This window comes from Equus quagga, chromosome 13, assembly GCF_021613505.1.
Source record: "Equus quagga isolate Etosha38 chromosome 13, UCLA_HA_Equagga_1.0, whole genome shotgun sequence".
NCBI lineage: Eukaryota > Metazoa > Chordata > Mammalia > Perissodactyla > Equidae > Equus > Equus quagga.
In genome coordinates, this window is record NC_060279.1 from 89,496,324 (window position 1) to 89,510,111 (window position 13,788).

Genomic DNA, 13,788 nt, shown 5'->3' on the forward strand with positions numbered 1-13,788 from the left:
ATGACAGCAATCTCTTCCTTTTCATCATGGTCTCTCTTCTCCTCTCTGCTCTGCCTCTGCCTGGTCCTAGAGGGTCCTTCTCTACATAGAACTGATGCTGGCCCTCCTGTGCCTCTCAAGACAAAATTGGGGTGCTGGGTGGTCTGGCCCTGCCCACGTCACTGGCCTTGTCTCCAACCTTCCTTTCATGCCACATGCTTCATGCCACCATCGGGGAGACGATCCTTGCAGGCAGGAATGGAGGATCTGGGCATAAATATCTGCCGACTGCTCAGCACAGTGCCTGGCTCATACTAGACACTTACGGAGCATTCCTTCCCTTCCGCCTTCCCTCCTTGCCTGCTGAAACCCCATCCGTTCAGCTCTGCGATCACAGCCCGTCCAGCTATCTCCGATTTCCCCGGCAGAGCGTGATCACTTCCACTTCTGCAGGTAATGGACTTATAACACCATCCCTTCAAACCACATCTTAGAGAGCTGCTGTGTTTTCTCCTAGGAGGCTGGTGAGTTAATTTCTGTAAAATGAATCCGATTTGCCCACTGAGGGTCATCCTCTATTTCAGGTTATGTCCCCATAGGAAATGGAATGATATTAAGAGCTCCCATTTATTGCTCTCCCCCACACCGGGAGGACCAGGCACTGCTCATAAGTTGCCTGTGAGGCTCTCAACACTCCTCCAAGGTATTATTTCTATTGTTCAGAGAGAGAAACTAAGGCTCAGAGAGGGGAAGTCTCTTTCTCAAGGTCACACAGCAAGGAAGGGGCCAAGCTGTTACTCAAATTCAGCTTTATCTGACTCCAAAGTCGAAAGTAACTGCTCTTTCTGCCACACCACAGAACATGGTGGATACAATTGGGGTGGAGGCCTGGGGCTGAGGACACATTATATAAATGGACACTGTGACTCTTGGGAAATTTTATCTTAGTGGGTGTTTTCCCTGTAAAACTATTCTGACAACGAAAATAACCTTTCCCACCCACATTCCCACAGACCCCCAGGAATCTTCCTCACCACTCATCTACCCCACCGCCCCGTCTCACTGAGTCCAAATTCTACTGACTTTTCAAGGCCCAATTTAAATCCCAGCTCCTCCTTGAATTTTCTCCCCTTACTGACAGTGATTCCTCCCTCACGCTTTGGTCTTAATTTTACTTAAGGTTGTGTCCAAACAACCCCAGTAGGATCTGGGGTCCTTGAGAGCAGGAAATGGGTCTGCCTCAGTCTCTGGAGCCTGGGATGGTGTCTGTTGAGTGAATAAATGAGCCCCATCTCCAGCCTCTACCATGTAGCCATTATGCTCCCTACCTTGGTTTTCATCCTTCCTTCCTCTCAGTTGCCATTCCTTTTTTTCTCTTTTTTTTTTTTTTTTTTTTTTTGGTGAGGAAGATTGTCTCTGAACTAACATCTGTGCCAATCTTCCTCTATTTTGTATATGGGACACCGCCACAGCATGGCTTGATGAGCTGTGTGTAGGTCTTCGCCCGAGATCTGAACCTGAGAACCCTGGGCCACCGAAGCAGAGTGTATGAACTTAACCACTACACCACCGGGTCGGCCCCTGAGTTTACCATTTCTAATGAAATGTCAGGAGTTCCCCACTGGGAGGCAGTGCTTTGGTTCATCTCTGACTCCCCTATCCCTCAGTGCTTAACACATATAGAAAGGAAGAAAGAGTGGGTGGGTGAATGAATAGATGGAAGAATGGATGGATGGATGGATTATGAGTGGATGGAATTATCAATGGATGGGGGATGGCAAGATCGATGGATAGATGGATGGAAGAATGAAGAATGAATGAAATGCGTAGATGGAAAGACAGAGAAATCAATGTACATATGGACGGATGGATCAAACAGAAGGAAAGCAGTGTTGGAACATAATGACAGTATCCTGGGAAAACTGTCCAAATAGCATCGTGCAAAGCCCCAAGAAACACTGAAAAGGGGAAAGATAATAGAAAAGAGATAAAAAGGGGCACAGACCTTAGCTTAGAGAAGATGGATAAAGTGCCCAGGCCAGGAAAGGAGTCCAAAATTGAGCTGAAAGAGGGGAAGGATTTGGGCGTCTTACCCTTGACAAGGGCCTTCAGAACGATGGTCTCAAACTCCTCAGGGCCGTCTTCGGCTGAGTAGACTGTCAGCAGCTCCTTCCGGGTCATGATTTTCTCCACCTGCAAAACACCAAAGTCTGCATCCCCAGCCCAACTCCTCCAGAGCCCTGTCCACAGAGACACAGGAGACCATTCCCCTCCAGGGCACAGGAGTCCAGGCCCCCAGCCCCTCCTCCCTCAGACCCAGGAGTCTGGGCCCAGCCCCTCCTCCCTCAGACCCAGGAGTCCAGGCCCCCAGCCCCTCCTCCCTCTGACCTGGGAGTCCAGGTCCCCAGCCCCTCCTCCCTCAAATCCACAAGTCTGGGCCCCCATTCCCCCCTTCCCTTGGATCCAGGACTCCAAGTCGTCAGCACCCCCATCTCTCAAAACCCTGGGGCCCAGGTCCCCAGCTCCCTCCCATCTCAGGATCCAGGGTTTGGCCCCTAATGTCATACCTGGGCCTCCAGAACCTCAGGGTCCCCTTTGGGGAAGAAACGCTTAATCCAATCTCGAACTTCACGTCGCCTGCCCCCTCCACTCCCTGGAGCCAGAGTGTCTTCCAGGATCTCTGCCAGGCAGTCTGCAGCTCCCCCAGACCCAGCCACCAGGAGGCAGGGGAGCTGAGCCTGTGTGGCATTCTCTATCCGCTACAGGATAAAGCGGGGAGTCAGGTCACGGAAGGCAGGTATTCACCCCACCTGGAGTCCAGACTTACAGACCCTCCTCCCCAAAGACTCAGGACCCAGGAGTCCAGACCCCTATACCTCCAGCATCTTCTCATCACCGTTGATCAGGAGGAGGAAGACAGGGATGTCAATTCCAGTCCCTGAGGAAAGAAGAGATCCGGGGGCTTGGTCATCTCCCATCAGCCTTTGCCAAGGATGGGAGAGAACTACATTTCCCAGGAGTCCCTGGGGCAAATGTTGGCTTCTGCCTAACCCTCCGTCCTGAGGTTTATGGGAATTGTCATGTCTTCGAGCACATTGGAGGGGCCAGATTTTGAAGACAGTAATGCCCCACTTCCCAAGGGAGGTAGCGGGCTGGGGGCCTGAGCTCCTGGGCTTCCAAATGAGGCAGGTATTTCTGGTGTGAGTCAATCCTGTAATTGATTAACCACCCGGGAACCAGGAGAGGATGAAAGTTCAAAGAGAAAATGAAGGAAATAAGGACTAAAAAGGACCATCCAAACACAATAAAGATATTTATCAAAGGCCAATAGCAAAAGGATATAAGATAGTTTTATACTAACTCTATTCCCATTAAAATAAGAAACAACAAAAAAAAAGAAACGTGACAACATTACTACTGTTCACACTCATCTGGGAGTTTTGACCTAATGTAATAAAGCAAGAAAATGAAATCACTGGAATGAAAACTGGTGTTTTTTTTTAAGCTGGAAGACACAAAGGTATCTATGTGAAGAAAACATGATTTATATTCTCAGAAAACTGGAGAGACTCCACTCAAAATAAATAAATATTAATAAAAAGAATTTGGTAAGAGGATTGACACAAGAAAAATACACAAAAATAAAAAATTTTTCTCCAAACTAGTAATAATATGTATCCCATTCATGTTTTGATAAAATATTTGGGACTTAATTCATCCAGAAAGGCATGAGATTTTTATGAAGAAATTGGATAAACTTTATTTAAGGACAAGGTCTGAATAAATGGAAAAACTAATACCATGTCGACCTGTTACAAAGTAACATAAATTCAATACAGTTTGGGGGAAGGGGGAGTAGGAGGAGTTTGGAGGTGTTTTTCTTTTTCTTTTTTTTTTTTAATAGAATAAGATAATTTTAAAATTCATATGGAAAAATAAATACCAGAGAAGAGCCAAGAAATTTTTGAAAAAGGACAGTGAGGGAGAATGTTCCCTAATATATATTCAAACAGATTAAACTGCTGTAATCAAAACATAGTTTTGGCACAGGAATAGACAGAGAGGTAGAAGAGAAAAAGTTTCAGAAGCAGATTTTAACATATACAGGAACTCAATATATAAAAGTGGCACTTCAGGGCTGGCCCAGTGGCGCAACGGTTAAGTGCACACATTCCACTTTGGTGGCCCAGGGTTCACCGGTTCGGATCCTGGGTGCGGACATGGCACCACTTGGCAAGCCATGCTGTGGTAGGCGTCCCACATATAAAGTAGAGGAACATGAGCACGGATGTTAGTCAGGGCCAGTCTTCCTCAGAAAAAAGAGGGGTATTGGTGGCAGATGCTGGCTCAGGGCTAATCTTCCTCAAAAAAAAAAAGTGGCACTTCAATTCAGCCAGAAAAAGATGGTTTATTTATTAAATAGTCATGAAGAAAACATGGCTTCCCATCTGGAAGAAAAGAAATGCAGATTCCCTACCTCAAAACATGTAAAAATCATTTCCAGATGGATTAATGGTCTAAACATAAGATATTAAAAAGAAGACCTACAGATAATATTTGTATAGTGTTGGAGCGGGATGGACTTTTCTAAAAAGACAGGAAACCGAGAGGCTCTAAAAGAAACAACAAAAATGTCTAACCTCTTAAAAATGGTAGAATTTTTATGGAAATAGCATAATTAAAGTATGTTTTAAAAATGTTACAATACATCTAACAGTCAAAGCATAGCTATCGACAGGAGACAAAGAATTCCCACAAAAAGATGAGAAAGAAATAACCCAACTCGAAAGTGTGCAAAGGATATCAACAGACAGTTCATAATCAAGGAAATCCGATTGGCTGACAAAATATAGGTTTATATCTTTTAACAGTGGCTGGATAAGTTAAAAAAATCAAATTGAAAGCGAGACGTCACTTTTCACCCATCAGATTGGCAAAAAAAAAAAAAAACTTAAAGCAAGAATATCCAGAGCTGAGCCAGCTCTGATGGCCTCGTGGTTAAGATCATCGTCTCCACTTCGGCAGCGTGGGTTTGGATCCCAGGCAGAACCACACCACTTGTCTGTCAGTAGCCATGCTGTGGCAGCGGCTCACATGGAAGAACCAGAAGGACTTACAACTAGAATATACAATTACATACTGGGGCTTTGGGGAGGAAAAAAGAGAAGAAAAAAGAGGAAGACTGGCAACAGATGTTGGCTCAGAGAAAATCTTTCCCTGAAAAAAAAAAAAGAAGGAATTTTTTTTAAAAATGGTCAAGAATGAAAATGGGGAATCAGCATGAGAAATGTTTGCTTTCTAAAAGAAAAAAAAAAGAATATCCAGACCTGGTTGAGACTAGGCAGAAAAGGAACCCTCACACATTCTTGATGGGCATGAAAATTGCTACAAATTTTTAGAAAGTTTTCTAGTACTATCTGTTAATACAGACACACAGCAATCTCACTGCGGGAATCTACTGTACATAATTTAAAACACCCGTATGTAATTACAGATGTCCACACAAAGATAGTTATTCAGCATTGTTTGTAGTGCCAAACGCTGGTAGAACTTTAAGTATCCATCAACTGAGAAAATTTTACATAACAGGTGCCACATCTGTTACCAAGGAATATGATGCAACTATTAGAAGGGGATGCAAGATAGAGAAGTTTGGACCTAAAGAGATGGTCATAGGGGCCAGCCCTGTGGCCGAGTGGTTAAGTTCCTACACTCCACTTCAGCAGCCCAGGGTTTTGCTGGTTCAGATCCTGGGCGCAGACATGGCACTGTTCATCAAGCCACGCTGAGGCAGCATCCCACATGCCACAGCTAAGAAGGACCCACAACTAAAAATATACAACTATGTACTGGGGGGCTTTGGGGAGAAAAAGGGGAAAAAAAAGAGATGGTCATAAGAAAGTGTAAGATGTATATGTATAATACAAAAAAGAAAGAAACACTATACAGGTGGAAATATAATTACCTAGGATTTTATAAGCATAGAGAAAGGTACAAAAGGATAAACTCAAAACTATATAACACTGATTACCCCAGTAGAGGGGGTTGGAGCTGAGAAAGGAAGATCATTAACTTTTTCTTGATACATCTTCGTTTGTTTTGATTTGTTCCAATGAGCCTATATTAAAGCTGCCATAATACATTATGTTGAGTGAAAGAAGCTAGTCTCAAAAGGTCGTGTATTATATTATTCCATTTATAGGACCTTCCGGAAAAGAGAAAACTAGAGTGATGGAGAACAGATCAGTGACTGCCAGGGGTCGGGTACAAAAGGAATGCATTCATGGTAACTGGTCTGTGTCCTGATTGTGGAAATGCTCACATAGATCACTAAATATGCGAAAACTCACAAAACCATACACTCCCAAAAGTTGGTTTTAGTGTATGATAATTTTAAAAATAAGATTAAAGTTGCCAAAAAGCTAAGTAAAGTTTAAGAATTAAGTGGACGCTTTTTTAAATACAGGAAATGTTTACAAAGAAGCAGCTTTTGTTTGAGTTGATTTTCTGCACGGCACATTTGTTTCTATTTTATCAGTTGCTGCCTTGTCTTGATTATTTCCTTGTTTTTACTTTCCCTAGATTTGATTTGCTGTTCTGTTGCTAGGTTTAAAAAAAAAAAAAAAAACTTCAATCATTGACTTTTAGTCTTTCTTCTTTTCTTTTTTGATCTATGCATTTAAATCTACGAATTTCCCTCTAAGTATTGCGTTAGCTGCATTCCAAAAGTGATGGTATGTCATATATTCGTTATCATTCGATTCAAAACATTTTCTAGCTTCTTTTTTTTTTTTTTTTTTTAAAGATTTTATTTTTTCCTTTTTCTCCCCAAAGCCCCCCGGCACATAGTTGTGTACTCTTCGCCGTGGGTCCTTCTAGTTGTGGCACGCGGGACGCCGCCTCAGCGTGGTTCGATGAGCAGTGCCATGTCCGCGCCCAGGATTCGAACCAACGAAACACCGGGCCGCCTGCAGTGGAGTGCGCGAACTTAACCACTCGGCCACGGGGCCAGCCCCCATTTTCTAGCTTCTTTTTCTTTCTTCTTTGGCCCGTGGGTTATTTACAAACTACGACTCATGCAATGACGAATCTCACAGAAATAACATCGGATACAAGAAGCCAGACAAAACTGTGCTGAGGGCAGAATTCCATTTATATGAAGCAGAAACGTGGTCAGAACCATTCCATGCTGTTAGAAGAAGGATAGGGGTGACCCTTGGGTGCAGGAGGAGAAGGCTTCTGGAGGCTGGAAATAATCTATTTCTTGATCTGGGTGCTGGCTGCATAAGCGGGTTCAGCTTGTTAAAAACTCATCAAGCCATCCACTTTTGTGTATTTTAGACTTCGAGATAAAGATTTTTTTAAGACAGCAAATGTTGGACGAAGACGCTTGACCATAGGAAATTCCTTGCTGCAACCCCCAAATTTCGACCAGACGGGACCACTAGGATCCTGAGCTTTGGGTCGCGAGGGGAAGAAGCCACTCACCTCCCAAGCCCGTCTTCTGCTGGGCGATGTAGGACTCGAAGCGCAGGCGGAAGCGGTTCTCCCCTCCCAGGCGGCCGTGGGTGCCGTCGTCCACCAGGAAGAAGGCCGAGTAGTTGTAGTCGAGGGGAAACTGGACCCCGTCCTCAGGGTCGCCGTGCCACTGGTACCTTGCAGGGAACGACCCCTGGGGGACAAGTGGCCAGACCAGGGAGTCTTTCCATCAGGGCCGGGAGGACAGACCCCAGCCCCTCCTCCCTCAGACCTGGGAGTCTAGGCCCCCACTCCCTCTTCCCTCAGACCCTGGAGTCCGGGCCCCAGCCCCTCCTCCCTCAGACCCAGGAGTCCGGGCCCCAGCCCCTCCTCCCTCAGACCCTGGAGTCCGGGCCCCAGCCCCTCCTCCCTCAGACCCAGGGGTCCATCCCCCAGCCCCTCCTCCCTCAGACCCAGGAGTCCAGGCCCCCAGCCCCTCCTCCCTCAGACCCGGAAGTCCATCCCCCAGCCCCGCCTCCCCCACACCCGGGAGTCCGGGTCCCCAGCCCCTCCTTTTCCAAGATCCTGAGTCCCACCTTGGGGTTGACGAGGTTCTCTCTATTCCGAACCACACCCCAGGGGGCCACGCCCATGGCCACCACCTTGCTGTCCCCAGTACTGGCTGTCTGGTGGTCCCGCACAGCCACACCAACATGCCGGCCAATGCCTGTGTGCAGCCCCCCGGTGACAATCCAGGCCCCTACACAGAGACACAGAGAGTGATGGTGAGGTCCAAAGACACACAGGTATGTAGACACAGAGAGAGAGAGAGAGAAAGAGAGAGAATAGAGAGTGAGACAAAAACCCACACACAGAGATGGTGGGGAGACAGCATCCCAGAGAACTGGGGGAGATGAGCAGTCAGCCCCAGCCCAGGAGGCCTCAGCCCCCGCCCACCCTCAGTCACCTGTGCTCTGGGCAGCCCGCACCAGCCCGCGTCGCAGCAGGTCCTGCAGCCAGGTCTGAAGGGTGGGGCCCACCGATCCCCCCAACACTGACACCACCAGGTTCGGGGCCCGGAAGCCCCATGTGCGAGTGACCAGACTATAAATTGTAGCTGGATCCGTTCGGTCAGACAGCCGGAGGAACTGTGGACACACAGGAGGAGGGGACACAGGGAGGAGGACAGAGACACAGAAAGGGACAGAGACAGAGAGAGAAGGACAGAGATCCAGAGAGAGAGGGACAGAGACCCACAGAGAGGGGGACAGAGACCCAGAGAGAGGGAGACAGAGACCCAGAGAGAGAGGGACAGAGACCCAGAGAGAGGGGGACAGAGACCCAGAGAGAGGTGAAGACAGAGATGGGCAAATGGGGAGGCACAGCAGTCAGCTGGGGCACCCCCAGACCCTGGCTCTGGGAGCCCCTGAGGCGTGCCACCCCGCTGGTCCACCCTGGCCCTGCCCACACATGCAGGCCTCACATTGCTGGCCTTGCGGCCGGCGCCCTGGAAGTCCAGGTCCCCGTAGGCATCGGTGGGCTTTTCCGTGGTGTGCAAGTCACTGTCCCACACGGTCACCACAGCTGCCCCAAAAGCATCCTCCACAGCCACTGACGGGTGGGCACTCCGGGGACGCCCACACTGGCACAAGGTCCCCCTGAGGGGGAAGAGGGAGGGGGAGCATGAACCCCAGGGTTGTCCCCACCGACCCCCAGAATCCCGTACAAGTCTCCATATTTCTGCATGCCCCCAGAGGCAGTCACAGTCCAAGCTGCCCCTGGCATTGCCCCTCCTTGGCTCCGACCAGCCTGAGGGACAGACTGGCGCGGGAGGGCAGCCACAGTCACAGTGCCCACCAGAAGGACACCGCTGTGGCCCACCCTCGCTGTTGCCTGCAGGGCCCAAAATGGAGCAGTGCAGGGGGTGGGGGAGGGGGGTCCCCGCTGCCCCTAGTCGAAACAGATGATATTCCCCACAAAAAGGAAAATCCAGAGAGTGGTTCAGAAAGTGCACACGCGCAAGTGGCTGTGCTGTGTGACTTTGGGCAAGTGGCTTCACCTCTCTAAGACTAAATTTCCTCCTCAAACGGAAAGACGGTAAGAACACAGCCTACTCCATGGAACTATGAGGAGCCAATGAAATCACGCAATATTCCTGAAATGAGAACTGCATACCAGACCCAGTGGGAGAGCGGCCTCTGCAGAACTGCACACAGAGCTTTAAATAACCGTGAGTAACGCAGCGAGAAAGTCATTCCTTTCTCAGCTCTGATTATAGTCAAGGAGAGAGGCTCCGCCGGTGCTGGAATATCTCTAAGGGCAAACCCATCGCTACTCTTTGACAGAGAAGAGCTGGCCTCAGCCTCAGAAAATGGGGCTGGCAATAGCATCTAGCCAGAAGGTACATACCTTCCTTTGCTTTGCATTGTAATTGTCTTTGATGGCTTGGTTTTTTTTTTTTTCTTTTTGTGGCAAATGGAACAGATTTTCCATTTATGGTGATTACATGTGAAACTTTTTTTCCCCCTAAAAAAATGTACAAGTATCCTTGCCATCCAAATGGGATTGGCACCTGAGTCTTAAAGAGCAAGCGACATGAGTTTCGGGAATGAGGGGTTTATTTGAAAACGTATCTAGATCTCCTTGGTCCCTGATTCTGGAAAGGATTCAGATATCGGGGGAGACCTGCCCGCATTTACGTAAACAGAGTGAGCTGTGAGTGAAGGGCCAGTTTTGTGGAAAGAATAGCACAGGTGGTACATGGATTTGGCAGAAGTTGTCAAGACACTAACAGAATGGCCAACCACAATGAGGGACACACCCCTCCTTTCTGAGTCTACCTCCAGGGTCCTGTCATGCCTCAGTTTACCCACTTGATCCTTTCACCCATCTCAATCCCATCCCTGGACCCCCTCGGTCCCTTCCATCTACTTCCCACTAGCCTTGCCTGGCCAAACTCCTTCATGGAATGTTCTAGAACCTGTGCTGTCCAATACAGTTGCCCCTAGCCACATGGGAGTCTTTATATCCAAATAAATTAAAATTCAATACAATTAAAAATTCAGTTCCTCAGTCACTCAGGCCAGATTTCATGTGCTCGGGAGCCACACGTGGCCAGTGGCTGCCATATTGGACATGGATATAGAACATTGCCACCATCGCAGAAAGTTCTGGTGGACAGCACTGGCAGACTCCCCCTCTGCATTCCTCACGTCCTACCCTCCCCTTCCTCAGTGCGGCCACCCAAACTGAAATTGTTCTCTGTAAGATCCGTGATTACCTGCGTGTCCCCAAATACAATGGCCTGTATTGAGGTCTCATCTGACTTTATCACAAAGCAGCTGGTCACAGCTAGAGGGCTCCAATTCCAGAAAACCTCCTCCTTGGCAGGGGACACCTGCGCCCCATCCCTGGTGCTCTGTGCCCACCTTATCTGTGCCTTTCTCTTCCTCTGTCTCCCTTGAGTACAGGTGTTCCTGGGAGCAAGGCCCACCAGCTTCCCTACACGGGTCTCAAAATCGATGCCTCCAGGGGCCAGGCAAGTCATTAACGGAAAGAAGCTCCAGACAAGTGGATGTGTCACCATCCATGTGACACCATCATGTCAGGCAGGTATGTTTGTCTTGAGGCATTCAGAGACAGGTTGTTAAAACTGCTCTTCTATGCAAAAACACTGGGCCACAGAACTGCCAGTTTGCAACCTCCCTGACTTCTCACATTTTTTCCCCTGTGGCGTATCCCCTCCTTCCCCAGTTTCTTTGCCATCTACGGCTAAGACTTCTCAAGTCTCAGATCTTTCCCTGAATCCCAGACCCAGGGCTGCAACGCCCCCGGTTCCCCCCAGGCCCCTCCTGTGCACGAAGTCCCACTCTGAGCTCGGCGACATATGCCAAGCCTGCTCATCCTTCTGGGTTCTCACATCTCGGGGACAACCTCACTGTCTCCCAGACCCCAAACCAGATACCATCCTCCTTCCTTCCCCCGTCACTCTCTAAATCCATCACTCCTGCCCTTGCCCCTCCTCTCTGTGTCCCCCAGTCCTGGCCTGACTCAGGCCTCTTCCTCTCCCACCCGGACCCTCGCCCAGCCTCTTCCCTGGCTTCCTGAACTCCTATTCATCCTCATACAGCCCTTAGAGAGCCTTTCCACACCCAGAGTTGACCCTGCCCTTCCTGTGGCTCCCCAGTGCCCCAGCACAAGGTCCCAGCCCCGCAGGGTGGCATTTGAGGCCCTGCCCTCGTCTGTGGCCTCCTCTCTCGCGACAGCGCTCCTTGCTCCCTGAACTCTGCTCCATTTTCAAGCCACACCACATTGCCAATTTGCACATGATCTTCCTGCCCCTGGGATCACTGTCCACACTCCTCTCTAGCCCACCTTCAACTGTCAAGCTCCAACTTGTCCTTCAAATGTCACCTCACGGGCCCATCCTCCTCCAGAAGCCATTAGTGACACCCCGTAACCCCTCCCCAGTCTTAGCCAGATGCCTCCTCTCTGCACCCCTGGGGTCCAGTGGCGCATCCGTTGCAGTTCCCATCCCCTTGCCTTACAATCGTCCGCCTCCCGCCAGACAAGAGGTCCCTAAGCTTTCTTGACCACACTTCCAGGGACAAAAAGGTTTTGGGCACTCGCCGGCAGCAATGTATATCTGTTTATCTACACGATTGCAAGCCACACTGCACTAATATGTTTCTAACAAAACACACACTAAATTAGGAATGTTGACATTTCCTACACCCTAAAGATTGTCTTAAGAACAACTAGAGGGACCGGCCCCGTGGCTGAGTGGTTAAGTTCGCGTGCTCCGCTGCGGCGGCCCAGGGTTTCGCCGGTTCGAATCCTGGGTATGGACATGGCACCGCTCATCAGGCCATGCTGAGGCAGCGTCCCACATGCCACAGCTAGAAGGACCCACATCTAAAAATATACAACTATGTATTCGGGGGGCTTTGGGAGAAAAAGGAAAAATAAAATCTTTAAAAAAGAACTAGAAACTCAGAACCATCGGGAGACCTTCGCTGAAGGCAGGGAGCTCCTTAAGGGGGCAAATACCCGACTGGCTCACTCGGTGTCCCCAGCCATCCAGCACAAACAACGGGGCCTGTCCACAGTCGTAACTGCTACCCCAGAGTGAGAATTGCTGATATTTTCCAGGGCTTACTATGTGCTGGGCATTGTTCCATAAATATCACAAGCATTAACTTGTTTCATTCTCCCAATAATCCCTGGAGACAGGGCCTGTTTTTATGCCCAGATGAGGCCCAGAGAGGTGAAACGGTTTGCGCAAAGCCACACAGCACGTGTCCCAGGGGAGATCTGAACTTTGGTCGGGCTTGTGCTCCTGAAAATTATGCCCCCTCGGGAGCGCTCGGTGAAGTTTCCTGGATGAATGAATGAATGAATGCAACAGAAACACCCAAAAGAAAAAGAGAAAGTGGCACAAGGAGACAGAGACGCATAGGAGAGACACGGGGAAGGAAAGAACAGAACCGAGTCCCGGACCCTTAACACTGAACCTGAACGAGAGAATGGGAACTTGGAAGTGTCTGCACAGACCCAAACCCGCCCGAGGGAGAGGACCACCAGGGAACGCCCTTGGGAGTGTCCGCAGAGACTGGCATGGGGGAGGGGCCGAAGGGCGGGGTCTGAGGTGGGCGGGGCTAGCGGGCCGGGGACACTCAGGGGTCGGTCCCGGGGCGAACTCCTCACCCCGGGTCTGTGGAGTCAACGATGAACGTCGTGCACGTCTTCTTTCTGAAGATCTTGGGGATCCAGCTCTGGGGCCAGGAACAAGGGGTGGGAATGGGGGGCTCCCATTCAGTCCTATGGGGCACGGAGGCACCCACCCCGCGCCCCGCCCTGGGACCCAGGAATCTGGGACCCAGCGCCCTCCTCCCCCAGACTCAGGAGTCTCGACCCCCTCCCAGCTCCCTTCCTACCCCTCCACAAAGACCCAGGAGTCCGGGCCCCCCCACCCTCCTTCATCTGACCCAAGAATCTGGGTGTCCAGCGCCCTCCTCTCTGGGAACGAGGAGACCAGGCCCCCAGCTCCCTGTTCCCTCCGTCCCGGGCGTCCAGTTGCTGTACCTGTTCCTTCTCTGAGCCCACCATGCTGCCGCAGCCGCCGCAACCTATCCGGTTCCTTACATCCCGTCTATGAACCCGGGTTCCAGACCCGCCCCGGACAAACCGGATCCGCCACTTTCCAGCCCTGCCTGGGGCGGGGCAAAGTCTGGGGGGGGCGGGAGTCTCGGAGACACGCAGAGCGGGAGGCGGGGCAGAGGGCCGGACGGGACTTCGAGACAGAGACCCAGAGAGAGGGGGACGGGGACCCAGAGAGAGGGGGACGGGGAC

General features: G+C 50.0%; 1 protein-coding gene across 3 annotated transcripts in view; it reads right to left on the reverse strand.

Moving 5' to 3' along the window:
- Nucleotides 1–13,658, reverse strand: part of TRPM4 (transient receptor potential cation channel subfamily M member 4) — a 40,163-nt gene extending 26,505 nt beyond the window's left edge. Inside the window, exons 1-9 of one of the 3 annotated variants that reach the window (XM_046682764.1) lie at nucleotides 13,522–13,658; nucleotides 13,144–13,211; nucleotides 8,921–9,095; nucleotides 8,405–8,585; nucleotides 8,034–8,197; nucleotides 7,468–7,651; nucleotides 2,856–2,917; nucleotides 2,547–2,738; nucleotides 2,073–2,172 (exon numbers count right to left, since the gene is read on the reverse strand). In XM_046682764.1, the coding sequence (XP_046538720.1) occupies nucleotides 2,073–2,172; nucleotides 2,547–2,738; nucleotides 2,856–2,917; nucleotides 7,468–7,651; nucleotides 8,034–8,197; nucleotides 8,405–8,585; nucleotides 8,921–9,095; nucleotides 13,144–13,211; nucleotides 13,522–13,545 (1,150 nt within the window). In that variant the 5' untranslated portion in view covers nucleotides 13,546–13,658. Of the gene's footprint in view, nucleotides 1–2,072; nucleotides 2,173–2,546; nucleotides 2,739–2,855; nucleotides 2,918–7,467; nucleotides 7,652–8,033; nucleotides 8,198–8,404; nucleotides 8,586–8,920; nucleotides 9,096–13,143; nucleotides 13,212–13,521 lie in introns of those variants that run through there. The other 2 variants (XM_046682765.1, XM_046682766.1) reach the window with 2 other exon arrangements.
- Between the last annotated feature and the right edge of the window lie 130 nt (nucleotides 13,659–13,788).